We start from the raw sequence: 21,114 nt of genomic DNA on the forward strand, positions 1-21,114 counted from the left end.
CATCAGGTCCAACGTTCTGGGAAAGACATGAGGCACTGACGGCAGCTGACCCTCCCACCAGCGAGGGAGCGTGTGTTCTCATTGCACTAAAATGAACTGTGAAGGAACCTAGCTGGTACTTAGGTGTTTTTCTATGAAGAAATGCTGGTGGGGGGGAGGGGGGACACGATGAACAGGATTCATCAAGAAGAGTGGGAAGAAAATTAAAAAGAACAATTCACAAATAAGTGAATTGAAAAAGTTAAGCTTTGGACACTGGAGCAAAATGCCTTTGCAGCATGTTAACTATCAGTGATGAGGTACAGTATGTTGGAGAGGGATCCGGCCTTTCCTCCTTCCTTCCCTCCATGTGTGTTTACTCTGTGAAGATATGTTTACTACTATAGAGAGTACAGTTACAGGGAAAACCACTTTATAAAATGAAATTCCTACTGATGTTGTTTTTGTATGTGTTCCCATTTTCTCTCTCTCTCTCTCTCTCTCTCTCTCTCTCTCTCTCTCTCTCTTCCCCTTTGGTCCAAAAGCCTTGTCCAAGTATTTAATTTGGCTTTTTTTCCTTTACTTGTAATGTACTGTAAGAAACTTACAATGATGTGAAGGGCGCTGGCTAGCCCATATCAGCTGTCTAATTTTATAGGTCTACTGAAGGGATGGCAACTGTGTGTACCTTGGAAGACAGACGAGGACATGCCTTGAGTATTTTACCAGTTTATCTCACGTGTACTTTTATGTGTGCGAATGTGCTTGTGATCCAGATGTTCATGCATTCATGTCTGTTCAGATCGTCACTGTCTTGTTTTGCATGAGAATGACTGAAGAAGCCAGTTTCTTGGTCATCTCTTCTTGTATTTTAATTTATTGTATCTTATCTTGGGTGGGGAAATATGAACTGTTTAAAAAGTGTTTTCTACTTTTAAATGTATTGTGCCAGTAATGCGAGACAACTACAGTATAGCTTAACAGTCACGATGGGAGATAGGCCAGGTGTTGATTGTGTACAGGTGACATTTACCCTTCATCTTTCTGCTCTTCAGGAAGTTTTTTCTGACTGACGTTCAGTTGTCTGATATATTTATGGAGATTCTGTGCTGACAGATGTATAGTTTTTATTGTAACTTTCCTTTACTGAATATGAAGTCCAATAGCATGCTCTGACAGGTGTTTTTAAAGGGGCATTAAGTGTATCCACCTTGTAAAGATTACTACAAAGGACAATGGTTAATTAAATGATTTTGTCCGTATATGAAGTAAAGAGGGAATTTTGTGCCATACGATTCACTGGTTGTTATGACAATTCAGGTTCCTCTGACTTAAAATGTGTTTATCGTTTTGTGGGATTGTCACTGAACTTTGTTTTTGGCAGTTTTGTTGTGATTCGGGAGCCATTTTTTGAAATGGTGGGTGGGGGGAGTAGAGGAGGGTTATGGGGAACTATGTAATTATAAGCTTTTTAAAAACAGTCTTAATACGTTTGCTATAATTGATTGATGTCAGTGTTTTCTCTTTAGAAGCACCTTTCCCTCTCAATAACAAACCGACTTTAATTCTGCTTCCTCATTTGTCATCAATAAACTCGCTTTCCCTGTAACACGTTCGCCAGATAAGTTAAGACTGTAGAGAGCCAGAGATGTGAAGTCAAACCTGCCATTCAAGGTGAACACCTGTTTTAATAAAACATTGCCTGCCATTGTGCCATGTGTTTTCAATGACAATCACAATACATTACATCAGTCCTGCTCTTTTTAATGGGGTCATTACACTGCCAAGAACATCTTTGAATTATTTTTTCCCACTTACATTGTTGCATCATCCAAGGAGTGGAGTGCATTCAGTGCTTTTCATGGTTACTGAAGCCAAGCAGACACCATTTTGGTTCCAACATCACTGCAACATTTGTGACTGGTTGCAAAAAATCCTTTAATAAAAGTAAACCATGCTTAGTTGATTGCCTTCTGTTCATTTTGTTTATGACAATACTTGGTTTGATTGATTTCCATTTTTCTGCCCGTTCAAGCTTCATGCCTTGAACAAAACATTGAAACTGAATTGCATTGAATCCACACAATCAGGCTTTTCAAAAATAATGAACGAGCCCTGACATTTTATTGATGAAAAACCACTTTGTCATTTGCATTTAGACATTTTCTAAATGTTTGATGAGGAACAAAAATGCATTAAAGTCCATGCCTTGCAAGATTTCTGCAATTCAGACATAAGTCAAAGCTGAGTGACAAAAGCCAAATTAATTAGGCAATCAGCAGTCAATTGCAGCCCCATTTTAAACACTATCTTCAAAGGCCTTTCTTTACTATATCAGTACCAGGCAAAAGTTTGGACACACTTTCATTCATTGAGTGGGAAAGCATGTCCAAACTTTGGACTGGTACTGTATGTATTATTGATCAGTTAATTGTTTTGTCTGAAACATGTCGCAAAATAGTGGAAGCTGCACATCACAATTTCTCTTTTAAATTGCTTGTTTTGATCAACCAACAGTCCAAAATCCAAAGATATTGAATTAAAAAGGTTATTAAACAGAAAAGCAACAGCCTACATCTGCACATTTGAGAGACTGGAACTATAATGTTTGTCATTATGCTTTATAAAAGGACTTTAACAAGTAACAGATTATCTAACTTGTAATCTAAAGCTGTGAATTTATGCAAATAATTGAATGTTCATTTTGACATACCAGCAATTTTAGAAAGGTAGCCCACGCCTAATTTTATTTGTGGGAGGAAATCTCAGGCATATTCCACATGAGATTGTGAATGTGGTGAAGCATACAACGCACGCTTATCAATGAAAACAACATGTTTATTTTAAGGGTGAGTGCATTTTAGTCTTTGAGTTCCTCTCCAGCTGAGCCAAATGTTATCTGAGCAAGTTTGGTGTAGGTTTCAAAGTGCCTGGAGCTCAGGTAAGTGCCGAAGAAAACCTGAAGCACCAGTACAGCCCTCATTCTCCTCAGGATCGGCCTGGAGAGGTCCGCCCAGTACCGGAGCAGATTGCCCTTCTCTGGCATCGGTGCTGTGCTGTACCTGGTTGCAAGCCCAACATTCACAGGTAAGGCCAGGAGGATGGGGTACACCCCCCCACCGACCACACCAACAAGTGCACCTCGCATCAGGGCACAGGTGGGACAGTTGAGGTCACCAGACAGGAGGGGGCCGGACACTGCTGCGTTGTACAGGGCAAATGTTGTGAGGAAGGGCAGCACGGCCATCGGCAGGCTGGAAGCGATGGGCGCCTGTGTGACATTCAGAGCTCTGCGATACAAGCTGTTGGATATCAATCCTGCAAGGCCACCATTTCCCCCCAGATACATGGGTCCATAGATGAAGATTTTCTGATCAATGTCAGGCAGTCTCTCGAAATTATTCGCCAGCATTTCGGCAATCACAGCTCTTGAGAGCCCATTTCCAGAGACGCCGTCCTTCTGGGTATTCTCCGACATTTTCAGAATGAATGTTCAAACGAAACCGTCCGCTGTTCTGTAGCTAGAGGCTCTTGCTTTACAATTAGAATAACTCAGTTATCGCATTGGTAAGGTGGTCCTCGGGATGGAGACAGGGCGCAGACATGTTTACCCACAATTCTAAGCGCACAGTGTTTGGGTTTTGTAACCCTGCGTTAAGCCTCCCAGGCATAGCCCCGAAGGTGTTTACCATAGGCAGTAAAATAAATGGACAAAGTGACGCCGTTGTTTTCAACGGAGACCAGTGAAGTACTGTATATTAGAAGCACTTTTCCGGTGAGGGCTGAGCGTTACTGTTGTGTTTACTCCCGGAGGGTTAAGAATTGTCCATACAGTAGATTCTTCATTTATTTAAAAAAAAAACTAGTAAGTGCAAACATCTGTCTGGATGTCAGTGTGTAGGGGATAACACACAGTAGGCTACACTATAATATAAAAGGAAAACTTCAAATTCAAGGCATGGATGACAAAATAAAAACCTAAAACGATGCATTTGACATCATCCAATAATGATCTGTTTCATATGCCTCAGGTTTGTCTCAGATTTCTGATTCTGATTCTGATTCTGATTTTTTTCTCCAGTGTAAAGTCAGAAGCCTTTCTTAATATTCCAGTTGTATGGATATTCTTTTTTCCCAGAACACACAATAATATTATTAGCAGCAGCAGCAGCAGCAGCATAGTTGTACTCTTAGTGTGAGCAGAGATCATCTAAATACCTGCTGAAGTAGTAAAAAAAACATTTAAAAACAGCAATAAAAAAATATGAGTAACCTCATTTTATTTAACGAGAAGAGAAGAGGGAATGGGAAATATATGTGTTACAGGGGTATACTAAACATTTTTACAGGTGAGCTTGTGACACACAAATAATGTGGGGATTTTTCCAAAAGTAATTTTCCTCTAATTGGGAACGTTCTGCTGCCAACCAACAGATACCTTTAGGATTGCCTGTGCATTTATTTATTTTAAAAACAAAATGTTTTGTTATGTTTTGGTCAGTAATATTGAAACCCAAAATTGAGGAGCTTCAAGTAATACGAGAAAAGTAAAACTTTCTCAAAACGTTCATGTACAAGTAGGCCTATTCTATTTTGTTAAGAAGTTTTGTATACAAAACTAATAACCAACATGAATAAGCACACTGTATACCTCATATATATAAAGAAACATGTTACATTAATAATTCCATATTTTTTTCAGAACCCTTTGCACTGCACCATTGCACTACTGTCTTACACACAATAGTCAAATTTTTACTTTGTTCAGCTTTGTTTGTTGTGTTTTTAGCTGTTGTGTCTATTTCTGTGCAGGTATAGCCTACATTGAGAGTAATACAAATCAGACTGCACATGGAGAATTTAGCCTTCAGCCTTTCTGTCAGAAAGCTTGTTAAGTTTAGGCAACAAAAAAAATACTGGCTTAAGTAAAGGAAAATATCATAGTTTGGTGTCAAATCCCTTACTTGGCTAATAAAGCTGACGTGATTCTGATTCTGAAATAGTGCTGCTTGATTGTACCTGAAAGGATCAACTCAGGACAACAAAATCCCATGTATGAGATGAGTGGGCGTTGTTATTGTGCGTTGCGTCATCGGATTCTAGATTCGACTAGGGAAGCTCGCCATCTTTGAAGACGGCTAGTCGGAGGCATTTTGTAGTTTCTTTGTTCATATTTTTGTGTAACTGATACACCTCCCATTTGAATCCCGTAATTGTAAAAGACAGGTAAGAGCAACTCATGGAGCATAGCCAATTACCACTTTATTCTGGTATACTGTTTAGCGTTAGAGTATTCCCCCAATGTTAGTTAACGTTAGCCAGTTAGCTTTTCCGAAATTCGACGTCTCGCCAACATGGCAGATGCTTATCCGGCTAATTAGCTGAGGCTACTGTATGTCAGCAAATTAGGGCGCAACTTTCTATTATTGTGGCAGTCAATATCTTGAAGTTGGTAGTCACACTATAATGTCTTAATTTTAATGTAGTAAGTTAGGCGGACTGAAGTAACGTCAATGATTTTATGGGTGGCTAACGTAATGTTGGTTAGCGTGCTCAACGTTCGATGGGCCTTGAATCGAGATCAACATTCGACGACTTTCTCTGCTTCATTCACCTCCAGCCAGTTGACTGGTTACAAACAATCATAGACCTAACGCACGTAACGTTAGTTACCACAGTTTGAACTGCAAATTACCATACGTCTATGAAACAATGGATGCACACTGCGTTTGGATGGATCACGTCGACAGTAACGTTACTTTAACGTTGGCCCCAAGTTACAACTTGCTTGCGTTTCGCGCTCTCCTGCATTTGATCAACTAACGTTAACGTTTAGTAAGATAACGTTTCATAATATTATAGTTTTCTGTAACGTTAACGTAAACTTCTGTATGTATTGCATTGCGCATTTTTTTATTGGTTTGCAGTCAACTAACGTTACGCAATTATTTTATGTAAGGTTTTGGTTTGAAAGCTGCACTAATAATTATTAATAATAATAATTTATACTCTATTAATCCCGCAAGGGGAAATTACAGTGTTTTCACTCTGTTATTACACATTATGGCTGCAACTTTGGGCTGTATAAAATGGCTGCAAACAACGATAATTTTTACTCTCGATTTTATATACTAAATAGTTTGATTTATAATTTGTAAAAAAAAGAAATGGAGTTACATGGGTTAGGGTTACATGTAATACATAATGTTGGGTCTTTTGCATTCGAGGAGAGGCATCTTCAGAACAATTCCACTTGTAATGCTACAACTGAGTCTATGGCTACCAAAAAATTGCAATGATTGATAAATATCAGAATTTAATGTCTTAGGATTCAATGGAATTCCATTTTGACTTGTTTTCCATGTCTTTCAGATGCGCCACTCAGAGCGAATGCGCTCCCCAGGTGTCTGGCTTGATGAGTACAGCTGGGAAGAGAGAATGGAGTGTCGTAAACGAAAGAAACAAGATTCGCACAGCAGCGAAAGAGAAAATAAGTCCAGAAGAACTCACCATCAACACAAGACCTATGAGGGGTAAATATCTTATCAATATTTGTTGTGTAAAGTACCTACTGAAATTCTAAGACCTTTTTTTGTTGTTTTGTTAAGGCACCCATTTTACCTGAAGTGAACAATATATCAACAACTAGATTGTGTAAAGGAGAACTACAGTGTTAGCAGTGTTAGGTTAAATGTTGGATATACTCAAAAATCCACCTGTGTTGTATGAAATAAATGTATTTTAATGACCTTTTTGTAGGAAAGCTGTTCAACCATCACATAACATATAGAAAACATTGTTGGCAAACTTTTAATAAATATCAAGATATCTTCCACTTGTTACCTTCAAAAGTTAGAGATGGAACCCAGCTTAAGCCGAATTGGCCTATATGTGGACAATCGGATCAGATGCGGATGATGTCAAAAATGTTGTGTAATACCTATCTGAACATGGGAGCAATGACAATGCAGGGTTCCCGCGGGGTCTTAAATTCTGAACTTTAAATTTAAGGCCTTTAAAACGTCTTAAAGCAGCCATATTATGCTCATTTTCAGGTTCATAATTGTATTTTAAGGTTGTACCAGAATAGGTTTACATGGTTTAATTTTCAAAAAACACCATATTTGTGTTGTACTGCAGTGCTCTCTCTCACTGCTGCAGATCCTCTTTTCAGCTGGTCTCTGTTTTAGCTACAGAGTGAGACCTCTTTTCTTCTTCTTCTTCTGTACTATCTTTGATTGCACTGCACATGCCCAGTAGCTCAGATGTAGATCATGTCAGTTAGCTAGCTCCATAGACAGTAAAAGAAAGGCTGTTTCTACAACTTTGCTCAGTTACAAGGCAGGATTAGCTGGGAGACTTCTAAATGAGGGCGCACATGTAAGTAGTTCTTTTGTAGATTATGGTGAACTTGTGTGTGTTGTAGCAGTGCTTTGCTATTGAGAACGAGGTAGCATGCTAGCGTTAGCATGCTAGCGTTAGCATGCTAACGCTACGAGCTAATGGTTGCGGTTAGCCAGCTCGTTTCGGCTTGTGACATCACAAGCCGTGCTGATTTTGAACAGCTCACCCAGAGACTGAAGGCAGGACACATTCAGAAACCGTATCTCACTCTAAACAGCATGGGTGGATTTTTTTCAAAGTTTGTATGTGTGTGGAAGCACCAGAGACACAACATAACACCCCAAATCCCAGAAAAAGTGATTTTTTCATAATATGGGCACTTTAAAAACGGACAGATTTTGTCAGGTATAAAAAGGTTTTACCCGCTGGCCGCAGAAAGGAAAAAGTATCGAGTCGTAGCCTACAAAGCGGAGCTCTAGAGTCTTTGTAACACAAAACCAGGAGAACGCTGCCCTCAGAACGTTGGTTTGGTGTGTTGTAGTTCTTTCTGGGAGATATTGGTGTTTGTACGTACGCAGTAATAAAACTACAAATCCTGTGATAAATGCCCGTGAAATACGTCTGCGTCTCGTCAGAGTTTGTTAAAGTTCGGCTAGGCCTACATGTGGAAAATGGGAGTGTACTTTTAACGAATAATACGTGCTAATACGGCACCGGTGCCTTAACGACCGTTATTTACCGGACTGAATAGCAACGCGGATTTCGGTGCCTTATTTAGGTGCCACTTAAATGCCTGCGCTTCTGTCTGATGCTCTGAAAACGGACGTTAGAGGGAACTGAAACATCGCAGCACGGGACGCTAGTTAACACTACACTCGACAGCAGGTAACGTTAGCCTACCGTTAGCTAGCAGCTGGAGTAAACCATGGATGTATTAGTAAACGCAGTTAAAATGCTCACAGCTAAACGGTGTAAAAGTTTGTCTGTATTTCACTGGAGAGGACTCCAACAACAGTCTGCTGCTGCCGTTGTCTGAAAAACAACACAGATGTTGCGTTCACTTGAAACTCGCTTCGCCAGCCTCGTGCTGCATCCAGTGGTTGTTTTTGTCATTTAACAGGAATTTACTGGTAAAATAAGTTATTGTTATTACATTTTTAATAAATCATTTAATTTTGACCCTGTGGCCTTAGCAATAAACAAGCTGTTCTTTAATGTCACCGACTGTCGTTGGGGCAGAAATGTGTCACCTTTTTCAGCCCTTCTGAGTTTGCTGGTATGATATCAAAGAGTGCATGTACGTTGTAGAGCACAATCGTACATAGGTACTACTTGCAGTGTTTGTTTTTTGTTATGGCATTTCAGATGCACTTTTTAAAATTAATCCTTTGCCCCTAAATGACAAGTCAATTTGCGATTTCAGTGTCATCTGTTGAAGTTATGTGCAATGTTAATATGTTGTGCAATTCTGGCTTTTTGTGGACATGTAGGGTGGCCTATAGGGTTACATTAGATGTTTCCAGATACTCTAATTTTAATTCTGTAGAGAGGCAGACTTCCTCCTGGAAGACAACTGACACCACCAGGGTACTAGGGCACTAGGGGTTTCTTGGTCTGTTTTAGATGCTTAGGAGCTAACATGTCCTGCTGGGTGGGCTGTTAGCGATTGGAAACATTCTAAGCAAACTAAACCTTAATGAACAAACAGAATGTTAAACAGCAAAACTTATACAGTGGTGCTCATAAGTTTATGAACCCATGCTAAAGTTGACTAAAGAGTAATAAAAAAATCATCTTTTGGAAATTGATCTGAATGCCTTAATTAAAACAATTAGGAAAAATCCAACCTTTAAGGAAACCAATTTTCTTTGTGAATGAATAATGTATCGTAAATAAATAAATGTTCTTCCTTAAAATACAGGGGGCATAAATAAGTACACCCCTATGTTAAATTCCCATAGAGGCAGGAAGATTTTTATTTTTAAAGGCCAGTTATTTCATGGATCCAGGATACTATGCATCCTGTTAAAGTTCCCTTGGTCTTTGGAATTAAAATAGCCCCACATCATCACATACCCTTCAACTGAAATAAAACCATGCCAATCGCTGATTTATTTACGATACATTATTCATTCACAAAGAAAATTGGTGTCCTTAAAAGTTGGATTTTTTTTCTATTTTTTTTAATTAAGGCATTAAGATCAATTTCCAATCTTTTTTTTTTTTTATATATAAATTCCTCTTTTTAGTCACCTTAATCATGGGTTCATAAACTTATGAGCACCACTGTATAAGGAACTGTTGGAAGGTTATAGGAATTTTTATGAAAGCAATAAACAAATTTCTCTTAAGATTTTTTAGTTCTCTGCATTTCATATTGGCAGAAGTGGCACCACATAGGTGTCCACTTCTGGCGTACTGAGATCTGCAAGTGCAGAATCACGGATCGTATTACGCACTATCAGGTTGTGCTGAAAAGCTTTGAGCAACTTTCAGTGCCTCATACTTTAACTCTGCCAATATGGCTCTCTATCAGGGTGCACACATTTTAAGGAAGGCATGCTTTGAGTTGTCAAGGAGATAGCTGTATAAATGTTTTGCCCAATGTAACATTACATGTTGACATTTGCATACCCCTAAAAGTACTATTTGCAAAGTGATAAACCGCTAATAAGACTTTCTGAACGGTAGCCTCTCATTGAACAGGATGTTTGGTGGCTGTAAATCAGTAAGTTGCTAATTACAAATGTTACATAAAAGGCCCAGGGGATAGAGTGTCAGGCAATAGGCGGACCATTAGTGTCATCATTTGCAGTCTTCATTTGAGAGGGTTATCACAGACGAGGAACTGGGCTGTTGTTGACCTGACATACGCTAGTGCTCGTTTTTGATTTGTGTGTCATTTTTTGTTTGACTGCAGGCACTTCTTGGAAACCCGCAGTTTGAACCAGAGGCTGGACTCTCGGGATCGAACCACCAAGGACCACCGTTTGGGCATGGCCTGTGAGGAGGACAGCCGCGAAGGCACCTGCAAGGACAGAGACCGTGACTGGCACCACTACAGCAAGTCATCCGGGCGCAGTGGTCGGAGTGGTCGCAGCAGGCGAAGCAGCCGCAGGCACAGAGACAGAAGGCGCAGACGTAGCCACTCTCGCCACAGGTCCTCCTCGGTACGGGAACCTCCTTCTCCCCTCTATACCCCTCTCTTGTCTTTGCCACCAAATGGAATGGGTCAGCACTGGTGTTTAGCCAATGCTTAACACCTATCTCTTTGTCTCTGTGTGACCAACTCTTCACTATTAAGCATGATTTCCAATAATGACAAGTAGGGGGTCAGGAAGTAAGGATTTGTGAGTGTTTATTGATTTGTTAGAGAAAAGTGGACCCAGTATTTGTGCTGAAATCTTAGTGGGTAGTTGAGGGACGTGATAGTAAAGAATCAAGTTGTTTCGGAGGAGTTACAAAGAACTACATGTAGATAGACTGTAATTAATCAAGTTCAGTTTTTTTCTGTACTACTCTGAGAAAGTATCTCATCTGAAAATCTTGTTGCCATGTTTTTCTTCTGTAACACACACTATGTGGTGGCTGGCGCCCAATTTCTCTGACGGGGCTGAATTTGAATTTGCTGCTCCGTCCATTCGCCTGGCGGTGTTACTGAACGGGCCGAATCTATCCACCCCTACACCTCCCCCCCCTTGGCCTGGTTGAATGAATGACGATGTCGCATTGTGGTGGCCTGGTGCTGGCTGACTGATGGGTTATTGATGTGATGGCGGATTGCGGCGGTTCCGGTACAGAGGAGGACCCAACAGCGCAGCAGCAGGAAAAGATCCAGGAGTGTTGAGGATGATGAAGAGGGTCACCTCATCTATCACAGTGGAGACATGCTGAGAGCGAGATGTATAGAATATATACCTTTTTTTTTTTCTATTGTTCACACTTTGTCTCTCTCACTCACTTGTTGTTGTCTGGTTTTTATTTCCAAACATTGATTTATAGGCTGAAGTATTTGGGCCAATAGACTTAATTTTATTGGTTAAATACTGCTTGTCAGTGTAACATATTAAGCATTGAGTTATATTCCAGTGTTCAGAAGCCTGTTTATAGTAGTGTAGCTAAACCGAGCAATGAAACATCAGGCAGTGCACCAGCCAAATGGCAGTGTTTTACTTTGTCAGTGCTGTGTTTCTAACTTATACTCTCTATTTTCTGTAGATGAGATTGTGTGTACTCTAGGAGAGGGTGCCTTTGGGAAGGTCGTCGAATGCATTGATCACTCAAAGTAAGAAAATATTCCTTACAGCTCAATGTTTTTAATAATCGTTTCTTACTCATTCTTTCTCCCACATTTGATATTAAAAGTATTTATATTGTGTGCTTCCAGTGATGGAGCTCGAGTGGCTCTGAAGATCATTAAAAACATAGGCCGCTACCGTGAGGCAGCTATGTCTGAGGTAGAGGTGCTTGAACAGTTGAAGTCCCTCGACTCTGATAAGAGATAGTAAGTCGATCCATAGTAACTTCATATCACAAAAACCTGATCACCTTGTGGTCGTCACATGTGAAAATATTTTCTGAATTTGCCACACAAGAAACCTAATTTGCATCTACTATACCTCTGCTCCTCTTTAGTGCTTGTGTACACATACTGGACTGGTTTGACTACCACGGCCACATTTGTATTGCCTTTGAACTGCTTGGCCTCAGCACCTATGATTTCCTCAAGGAAAACAATTTCCAGCCTTTCCCCATAGAACACATCAGGCACATGGCGTACCAGATCATCCGGGCTGTGAGATGTAAGTAATTGACATGCATGCATACATAATTGTGTAGAACAAAAAAAAAGCGCATTTTGGTTTAAAATGTATGTGGTCTTGTCTTTCAGTTCTGCATAACAACAAGCTGACTCACACAGATCTGAAGCCTGAGAATATTCTCTTCATTAGTTCAGACTATGATATGGAGTACAACCCTGAAATGGTAGGTGCCCTAATAGTGCGTTCCATTTACCTCGGAAGCCGGAGCTGGGAATGACGTCACACCAGAGTTTAATGCGTTACATACAAGTTGGGTTTTTCATTGGGTTAGCTCTATTCAGGTTAGCCATGGTTAGCAATACCAATTTTTTGTGCATACAAACAGCGTCGCATGTCCACAGAAGTTGGACAAGATTGTGTTTACGATTTAGTGAGACACAATTAAGACAGAAGTGCTTTCACAACTGTTGAGGCACAGGGCATCCATGTTGGATTTTGAGCTGGGGGTACTTGTAGGTTGTTTGAGTTCTGAGCTCGGAAATCCGAGGTCATGGTGCGTCTCACCGACTTTGAACTCGAAAAATCTGACTTCCAAGTACAAATGGAACGCACTATAAATATTTATCCACAAAAATCACACTGAAGTATTGGCCAAAACTTTTTGTTTTTCGGCAGCTGTGTGAGTGATTGTTTTCTTGTCCTTAGAAACGGGATGAACGGACATTGAAGAACCCAGATGTCAAAATTGTGGACTTCGGTAACGCCACATATGAACATGAGCACCACACCTCCGTGGTGTCGACGCGTCACTACCGTGCTCCTGAAGTCATTTTAGGTACGTGGCTGTTTTAAAGCACTGCTCGGAAGCTTCAGGCTGATCCTTTAGTGGTGACTTGTTATTTAGTTTACATTGTCTCTTTCAGATCTGGGCTGGGACCATTCCTGTGATGTCTGGAGTGTAGGCTGCATACTCATTGAGTACTACCTTGGATCTACTCTCTTCCAGGTAAGTAGTAGTAGAGAGCATGATGGAATTCTTAATACTGTAACTTTTATCATGGCATTTGGCAAGATGTGTTGTATTGTTTTTTTCTCTAGACTCATGACAGTAAAGAGCACCTTGCAATGATGGAGAGAGTCCTGGGCCCCATCCCCACAAACCTCCTGCAGAAAACCAAGTATGTGGACCATAAACTGGCTTATTTTTTAACACCATTTATTTGGCCACCTGAACACACTCCTCAGTCATTTTTGATAAATGTTGTATTGATTGTGTGTTGTACAGGAAACGGCGGTATGTTCATCGTTGTAAGCTTGACTGGGATGTGCACAGCTCTTCTGGGAGATATGTCAAGAAACACTGCAAACCCTTAAAGGTAAGAGTAATATACTGGAGACAGCCCGTGTTGAAGCGCTCCTGTGCTTCAGAAAATATATCTGTATTTATCAAATGTGATTTAAAAATACACCTTTCAACAACACCAAAACTCTGATCTTTACATCTTAGCAAGCACGTTAGCCACATGTGTGTTGTTCAGTTAGAACACTGTACATAGCCCAGAACTACACAATAAGGACAGGATTCCTAATTTGCTTCATGCAGCCACTGAGCCCAGCTGCTTGAATACATGAAAAGGATTAAACCATGAAAGAAATCACACAAACATATCAAAGTGTCTTCCTTTACTACAAACTTATATTTTCTGCAGGGGTCTTTTCTGTTTTGTCCATCCTGTACATGCTTCATGTAGTTCACACATGTAATCAGGGTACCCGCGGGGGCCTTAAAAACATAAAAAAAAGGTCTTAAATTTGATAATCTCAAATTAAGGCCTTTAAAGCCTTGAATTTGGTATGCAATGTCTTGGATTTCATTACAAAGGTCTTATATTTTTTTGCCTTTCCTAGGATTAAGTTCATGCCGTAACAAAATTAACTGTTACTAATGTAGGCTAATAAAAAACTGACCGGAGCCCGTCACTGGACGCACCGGACGACCGAGACACAAAGTAAACACGCCTCTCTGACCGGTACCAGGGGGTTAGCAGTTAAACTGAGCGGAGGATGTGCGGAATGTGTCGGTGTGTGTCGGAGCCTGGCTGGCCGCTCGGCGCCTTCAGACAAAGCGCAAGCTAACGGGCTAACGGCTTATTAGCTAGTCAAACACCGAGCGGTAACATCTGCAAAGATTGGATCTGTGAGCGCATTAATCTGCTCGGTGTGCGTCTTATAACAAACAGAGCGAGCAGCCGTCGGACTTAACATCTGTTGATCCGTGCAGGACTTGACTGTGAGCGGACTGTTAAGAGACGATGTGACCGGCAGGTAACGTTAAAGGTTATCTGCTACTGTAGCAGAGCTGCAAGTAAACGCTGAACTGAGCTGTGTGTTTTCAGTGTTAAACACTGCTGCAGGTATTCATGCACGACTGATGGTGATTTACAGAGGTGGAAGACTTACTCAGATCATGTATTGTAGAAAAAACAGTTAGAAATTACTTGTCAGTTACAAGTCCTGCATTCAACATCTTCAAGTAATGGTACAAAAGTATTATCAAAATATACTTATAGTACCAAAAGTGAAAGTGCTCATTATGCAGTGTAATATATCTTATTTTATTGGATTATATTATAATCCAATACATTTTATTAAATATGACTGATAATTTAAATAAAATGTTTTATTTAATTCAAGTAGCCTACTTGTAAATCATTTTCTAGGGATTAAAATTTATACAGATTTGACATTTTCGACTCATACTTCTGTCGGAATGGGTATGAAATTGGCATTTCATTTCATTTGAAAAGGTCTTAAAAGGCCTTGAATTTAAGTTGGAGGATCCTGGGGGTACCCTGTTTAATGTAGAACTACACTTAAAATGCAGAGCACTAGATTAATGGTGACATATTTTACAATTGCCTCTTTTTTCCCATCAGAATTACATGCTGTCTAAGGGCGAAGACCACCACCAGCTGTTTGACTTGATAGAGAAGATGATGGAGTATGACCCAGCTAAGCGCCTCAGTCTGGAGCAGGCCCTCCAGCATCCCTTCTTCTCCTGCTTCCGCAAGAGCAGCAGCAGCAAAAGCAAAAGCAGCAGAGGCAGCAGCAGCAGAAGCAGCAGAAGCAGCAGCAGTAGCAGCAAAAGAGACTGAACTCCTGAACGTGTAACCTTGGCCAGGGCCTGACTGTCACTATGACATTTCTCATGGTGCGCAGTGGCAGCCTCTACTTCCTGACTCTCCAGGAGAGGTGTACCTTAACTGACTGTATCAGTCCACTGCCCTACCTTGCTGTGTCCTGTCCTAAGCCAGTGTGTTTCTTAGTCTCACTCATCAACAAGTTGTGTTCTCATCTCTGGCATGTTTTGATGTAATGAATCCCCCAATTGATTTCTATTTATTTGCCCTTGTAATTTAATTTGCCACGCCTAAGCATATACTGGTAGAGCTGTTTTTTATTCATGAGTATTCCGATTGTGTCCATGTTCTTTCTCTGCATTATGAAGTGGGTGATGGGTAATGTTGCAAATTGAGAATTGCTTTACCCTCCCATCAGTCTCACCAGTAATTTATTCAGCACTGTAAATGAATAAAAAAGCTATTGCGGGCAGAACATTTCTTGTATATAGAATTTAAGTAATTTCTTTTTTCACTGACTGGTTATGCAACTTTTGCAGTATCATGTACATTCTCAATAAACGTGAATAGACAACAGAAGTGTGTCTTGTGTGCATACTGTGCAGTGATACAGGTGCAGTAGCTGCATTAATCCTTAGGATGGCAGTAAAAAGCTTGTAGTTGCAAAAGTCTGCCTCCAGAAGTTACTCAACATCACTGAAGGCAAACGTGGTAGTTATCAAAGCATTAATCTGTCCTAAACCTATAATCATTTTAACATTGTAGCCCACAGATTTTCTTTTGAATATTTCCTTGTTGAAAGATTTTAGGGTTAAGGTCGAAGTTGAATGAAAAACTGAATTGAAAGTGTGAACATGTAAACTGGATTGTAAAGAGCAACGTTTTTTTTTGTATTTTCTTTTTAAAGATTATTTTGTTGGGCATTTTAGGCCTTTATTTCTGACAGGACAGCTTAGACATGAAAGGAGAGAGAGGGGGAATGACATGCAGAAAAGGGCCACAGGTCGGAATCGAACCCGCGGCCGCTGCGTCGAGGACCGAGCCTCTGTATGTGGGCGCGCGCTCTCTATCAGGTGAGCTACCCAGGCGCAGAAACCGATAATTTCATAAGGTATAAATTGTGGGTTCGAGACAACAAAGAAACGAACAACTTAATTACACTTAAAAATTATAAAATTAATATATTCTTATTTTTCAAACTGTTTAAGTTTCGAGAGCTACACTTCTTTTCTGACGGTTGACATTGACCGTCCGCAGTATTGTGCAAAAATGCGTTCTTCATTGACAATATATGGCAACATAGTCTAGTTTAAAGTGTCATTTGTTTTGTTCACAAATCACAGTTATCGGTATTCTAAACAATACAGTTTATCATATTAACAGGGCACATCATCATCATCATCAGCATCGGTCGCTGTTCGAGTTCAACTTAAATTTCAGTCGACGACAGTGGGTTTCGAAAATTATGGTGAAAAATAGTGTAAGCTGCAGGGACTATGCCGTATTGTGCTCAGAAGTTGGCCAAGTCAAACCCTCACAGTCTCTCAGCTGTCAATCTGCAGCCTCCCACGTGGTCAGCAGGGCGGGCGCATCTCAACTAGTTGAACGTGCAACTTTTAGGAAGGCAAACAATTGGACCCATTGGTAGTTGCACTTGCACATCCATGTAGGATACTCCCCAACAGGAAACAACGACCTGCAAGTTAGAAGGCGCCTCTTCTCTGGTTGGCATCCAGATCGCTCCCCTCTGTGTCTGGCGTAAACCCGGTTTGCACTGCTGCTGCCCCTTATTCCAAGACTAATTTAAGATAGCGCTTTGAACCGAGACCCTAGTCTACTGGAGTTGAGGGTTGTGAATGTGTTAGGTGCGCTGCTTAGTTAGTCCACGGAGCTTGATTAGAGTTTGGTCGCAGAACTACACCAACAACCAAATATTTTCTATACATCAAGATGACTTTGAAGCAGGATTCCAGCATGGATACAGCCAGCGACTGTATCGGGGAGAGTAAGCCGGTGTGTCAGTGTGCGCCCAAGTCCGCTGTCCAGCGTTGGCTTCCAGGTTCTCCCATCGCTCTGTGCTTGCTGATGTCCCTGAGCTCCATCACCGTGTGTCTTCTGATGAGCCTCAAGACCTACCAGCTGGAGAACCGACTGCAGTTGGAGATGGACAAAGCGTCCATCTTCCAGCCGCCGCACAGGGTTTGTCTAAATGAGGATGGGACCCTAATTCCAGAGCTGAGCACTTCCATAGGGAGGCTCGTGGAAGAGGTACGTCTATTGTCGTTAATACATACATATATTGTGTTTGTGAACCTCTGACAGATGCTCGCATATGTGCGTACAATGTGCGTAATAGCAGGGAACATGTGCAGTGAGGTTGATAAACGCACAGACTTGGCACTTTTTTTGTGGCAATTTCACCCCAATTATTCCACCTAAAATCAGTTATTTTGAATGCAGAGCCGTAGGGATCAACATTGCATGCAACTGGTCAATTAGTTTGCTGTTACAGCTCTTAATAGGGTGATATAACCTCTGATAAGAGACCATCCTCTACATGTATCAAATGGAATTCTAGAGCTATATGTAATGGGAGAGCGATATTGTTATTGGTAGTCATTGAGATTATCTTAATGTTATTCCATTCTCTAAATGTTTTTTCTTAATGATTTCCACATTGAGAATATATTCATCTTTAGGACTGGGAATTTTATCTTACACTGGAATTTGTTCTGTGTCTGCAGAAGGTGGATGTGCTGATGCCAAAATTTCGGACAGCTAGGGATGTTGGCCAAGAGTGCTCCTGTCCTCCAGGTATGTCTCTGCTCTGTGTAGCATTAATAGTTACAGTCTAGACATGACTGACTGCTTGGGAAACCTGCCTATGATGCTTTCTGCAGCTCTCCTGAACTTAAAGAGTGTATGTGTTGCATGTCTTTTTCTGTGTGGAGGATAACGGCCCCTAAGCCAGTCTAGGGCCCATACTGTGACAGCAGGGCTTTACACTCAGCAGATCAGCAGGGTTGGGGACGTCCAGCCTGAGCCCTGCAGCCTTGTGTCAGTGGGGGATGCTCACTTTAATAGATGGAGGAGCTGAGTGCCAAGATTGGCCACGTTTGGCTTGCGCGGTGTTCGTTACAGGGCTTGTGATAGTTCCCGGGTGGAGAACTGTGTGATGCACATCATGTTACACACAGAGTCCCCCGTTAACGCCTGTGAATTAAAGGAAGATGGCTTTTTTTATTTTGGAATTAAACTGCTGCTCTGATATTTGATGGGATGTGTCCACATGTATTGATAAAGCCTGAACATCAGTGGGTGCGACCAACTGATCAGCTGTGTGTTTAATGGTTTACATGGGCTGTTTGACCTAACCTGGAGAAGAAAGTTGTGGTTTATTTTTAGAGAAAATTTCTGACTTGGAACAACAGGATGTGTGTTTTATTGAAGCTGGCATTCACGACATTCCAGTTTAAAAAAAAAATTGCAACTCAAGTGGAATCTTACCATTATCACAGTGTAACTGCTTGCACTCATCTCTTTTAAATTTTGTATCAAGAAGTCAGAGCAGAGGTTGAGTTTTTAAGATGCTTATCTGCACATTTGGGGAATTTCTCTCCCTGGCTCTTCTTTCTGTCTCTTTGTCTCTGGGTGTGAATAGCCCTGCAACAACAAGAACAGGTGAAAGTGTTCACAAGTGGAATTTCTGGCCCGCTTTCAACATATTCTGTTTTCCAGTCTGAAGTCTGCTGTGCCAAGATAGCTCGCTGGCTCTGTCTGGCTGGTTAGCGAAGTTGGTGCAAGTGTTTGTTGTTTACATTGGATTTAGCACAGCCAAAGTCACTGACACTGTAAATGCAAATGGTAGTTATTTGCTGACGTTCAGCTTATATACTTTGAATTCACTTCTACTAAGCATGACTCAGTAGAATTGTATTCAGAGGTATATGTAACTTGTAAAAAGTTGCCCAATTAGGTCAAGCCTGCACTGCCCTTGCTGGATACTGATGCATTTGAATGTAATTTCTCCATTAGATCATATTATTGAATCAGTTGTTGCATCCCATTTTCCTGTCAATTTTGCTGAACTGCTGTGTAATCAAGTGGTTTTGGCACTGAAATACAATCCCTCCACAACTATTCAGAAGTCTATTTAAAGTTCTCTCTTCTTAGTTTCTGGTCTTTTAAATATGTGTGTCTTTCTGTTTGGTGAAACAAAAGGCTGTTTTGTTTATTGTGGCTTTGATACAACCAAATGCCTGTGTGTACATGTACTTTTTTTTAACGTTCCCCAGATTGGTCAATACAGACGTGTCAACTTTTCTCCATTAAATGTGTTTATTTCTAAAAAGGGATTTTCAGCTGATAAACTTTGATTTGGAGAGTTTTTCCAGGTGCCTTGTGCTCAAGAAGCCACATGAGCTGGCTACTATCAGGAGTGTGCACGTGTTTGTGCCAAGCACTGCATACAGTATGTGACTCATGTAAAATGTTTGATACATTTATCTGAGCCGAGCTGTGCCCAAATGTGTGCATCGCATCTGTGTCCTGCGTGTACAGTCTGGTCCCGTATGGCTGCGTGTGGTGTGCGTGTGTGTGAGTCTGAGTGTCTGTCCCTGAGCCTTTGAGGGGCCGACAGAGGCAGCTCTCTCAACACGACAGTGTAAGAAGAAACCCTCCTCTCCCTTTAGCACCAGCTCTTCCCACCTGAAACTTGAATCTCTCACCGCCAGGATCACAGGCCAAGGTATTTCTGCCTGTGTGTGTGAGAGAGACACACACTGCCACACAGCATGAGTGGCATTTCTGCCATTAAAGCTATGCCCTCCGCATCAGGGTGCTCACCTTTCAGCGTGCATGTAGACAGGGGCCCAACAGGGGGCAGCAGTTCCGCAGCAGCACTGGGAATGATGATGTTGAATTTGTCATTGACACTTCTGACTGAATGACTTCCTTCTGATGAAAAATGAAAGTATTTTAAAGGCAAGGCCCTCTGGTCCAGTCACCACTGGAGTAGCAGAGACACTGCCTATAAATAGTATTTCACGCTGAGGGACATTTATTTCTCATATAGCCCCTCAGTGGAGGCAGCATTGTGACACTTTTATGCCCACAGATATGACACGGCCAGCAGTCGTTAAGGCTAAGGCACAATATAAGGCACAGAGTCCAACTCTGCTTACAAGCTTCAGGTGTTTGCAATTAACACCCGCCTGTTCCCTCAACAGACACACACTACGTATGCTCGCACACAACACATATTCATTACTTACACATGAACACAACACCTTTTATGATGCCTTGGCTAATTAGAACCATGTGGGGGCTGTATGTGTCCTGTGTAGGGGGAGTGTATTGTCATCTCTGCAATTTGCATTTAAAAGCTGTTTAACAGGTCGGATAGCAGCAAGGGGGTGCATTGTCTGCCCACACTTGGGCACGGGCCCAAAATGAAATGCCAGCCAGACACAGCCATTAATGTTACTCAGTCACTGAAGTCCATGCAGCAATGGAGGCTGCTGCAACAACAAAGTGATGACTGTTTTGGGGGATTTTCATATTTTAAGGAATTCAAGATTTGCACACTCTTAAATGGTGTAACCTCTTGAAAATGTAGATGAATAAAAAAAAATGTGATAGTAAAACTACAAAGAATGCTTCTTACTTCCTGAAAAAATACTTGAGGGGGTGTACGGCAGGTTTGATTAGACAGTTGTGAGGATTTGCTGCTTTTCTTTGTCTTTTGTGATCGTCAACATAATTGTTTTTTGGAGTTTGGACTGTTGGTCCCAATTAGAAGATGTGAAAATGTTCTCTATATTTCTGATATCTACAGTATATTTCCAAACTGTCGATTAATCAAACCTATGTTGATATATTGTATCCCC

General features: G+C 41.1%; 4 protein-coding genes across 17 annotated transcripts in view; 3 read left to right on the forward strand and 1 right to left on the reverse strand.

Moving 5' to 3' along the window:
- Positions 1-1,687, forward strand: part of LOC116064324 (ras-GEF domain-containing family member 1C) — a 60,991-nt gene extending 59,304 nt beyond the window's left edge. For both annotated transcript variants that reach the window (XM_036007619.1, XM_031319462.2), the window contains exon 14: positions 7-1,687. In XM_036007619.1, the coding sequence (XP_035863512.1) occupies positions 7-31 (25 nt within the window). In that variant the 3' untranslated portion in view covers positions 32-1,687. The remainder of the gene's footprint in view (positions 1-6) is intronic.
- A 391-nt stretch (positions 1,688-2,078) lies between these two features.
- Positions 2,079-3,621, reverse strand: tmem126a (transmembrane protein 126A). The gene has a single exon (XM_031319512.2). The coding sequence runs from the start codon at positions 3,455-3,457 to the stop codon at positions 2,840-2,842; it is 618 nt and encodes a 205-aa protein (XP_031175372.1). The 5' UTR covers positions 3,458-3,621; the 3' UTR covers positions 2,079-2,839.
- Positions 3,622-5,031: 1,410 nt separating this feature from the next.
- On the forward strand, positions 5,032-15,802 carry clk4a (CDC-like kinase 4a). Of its 2 annotated transcripts, XM_031319454.2 has the most exons (13): positions 5,032-5,205; positions 6,352-6,512; positions 10,244-10,493; positions 11,124-11,226; positions 11,542-11,608; positions 11,711-11,827; positions 11,959-12,125; positions 12,215-12,309; positions 12,792-12,921; positions 13,010-13,092; positions 13,185-13,264; positions 13,372-13,462; positions 15,023-15,802. In XM_031319454.2, exons 2-13 carry the CDS (start codon positions 6,352-6,354, stop codon positions 15,239-15,241), a joined length of 1,563 nt encoding a protein of 520 aa, XP_031175314.1. In that variant the 5' UTR covers positions 5,032-5,205; the 3' UTR covers positions 15,242-15,802. The 2 variants fall into 2 exon arrangements, with proteins under 2 accessions (XP_031175314.1, XP_031175316.1); XM_031319456.2 differs by lacking the exons at positions 5,032-5,205; positions 6,352-6,512; positions 11,124-11,226 and having other exon boundaries at positions 10,250-10,493.
- A 982-nt stretch (positions 15,803-16,784) lies between these two features.
- si:dkeyp-44a8.4 (collagen alpha-1(XXIII) chain) overlaps positions 16,785-21,114 on the forward strand; it is a 126,015-nt gene continuing 121,685 nt past the window's right edge. For 7 of the 12 annotated variants that reach the window (XM_036007504.1, XM_031319436.2, XM_031319430.2 and 4 more), the window contains exons 1-2: positions 16,786-17,494; positions 17,971-18,040. In XM_036007504.1, the coding sequence (XP_035863397.1) occupies positions 17,177-17,494; positions 17,971-18,040 (388 nt within the window). In that variant the 5' untranslated portion in view covers positions 16,786-17,176. Of the gene's footprint in view, positions 17,495-17,970; positions 18,041-21,114 lie in introns of all 12 variants that reach the window. The other 5 variants (XM_031319431.2, XM_036007518.1, XM_031319439.2 and 2 more) reach the window with 2 other exon arrangements.

The sequence above is a fragment of the Sander lucioperca genome, chromosome 1 (assembly GCF_008315115.2).
Source record: "Sander lucioperca isolate FBNREF2018 chromosome 1, SLUC_FBN_1.2, whole genome shotgun sequence".
Taxonomy (NCBI): Eukaryota; Metazoa; Chordata; class Actinopteri; order Perciformes; family Percidae; genus Sander; species Sander lucioperca.

Excerpts from the sequence above, each read along its gene's own strand:
- tmem126a (XM_031319512.2), bottom strand. The coding sequence starts at position 3,457 with ATGTCGGAGAATACCCAGAAGGACGGCGTCTCTGGAAATGGGCTCTCA.
- clk4a (XM_031319454.2), top strand. The coding sequence starts at position 6,352 with ATGCGCCACTCAGAGCGAATGCGCTCCCCAGGTGTCTGGCTTGATGAG. Across the intron at positions 11,227-11,541 it reads AGACATGCTGAGAGCGAGAT|ATGAGATTGTGTGTACTCTA; the intron begins GTATAGAATATA and ends TATTTTCTGTAG. Across the intron at positions 12,310-12,791 it reads TGGAGTACAACCCTGAAATG|AAACGGGATGAACGGACATT; the intron begins GTAGGTGCCCTA and ends TCTTGTCCTTAG.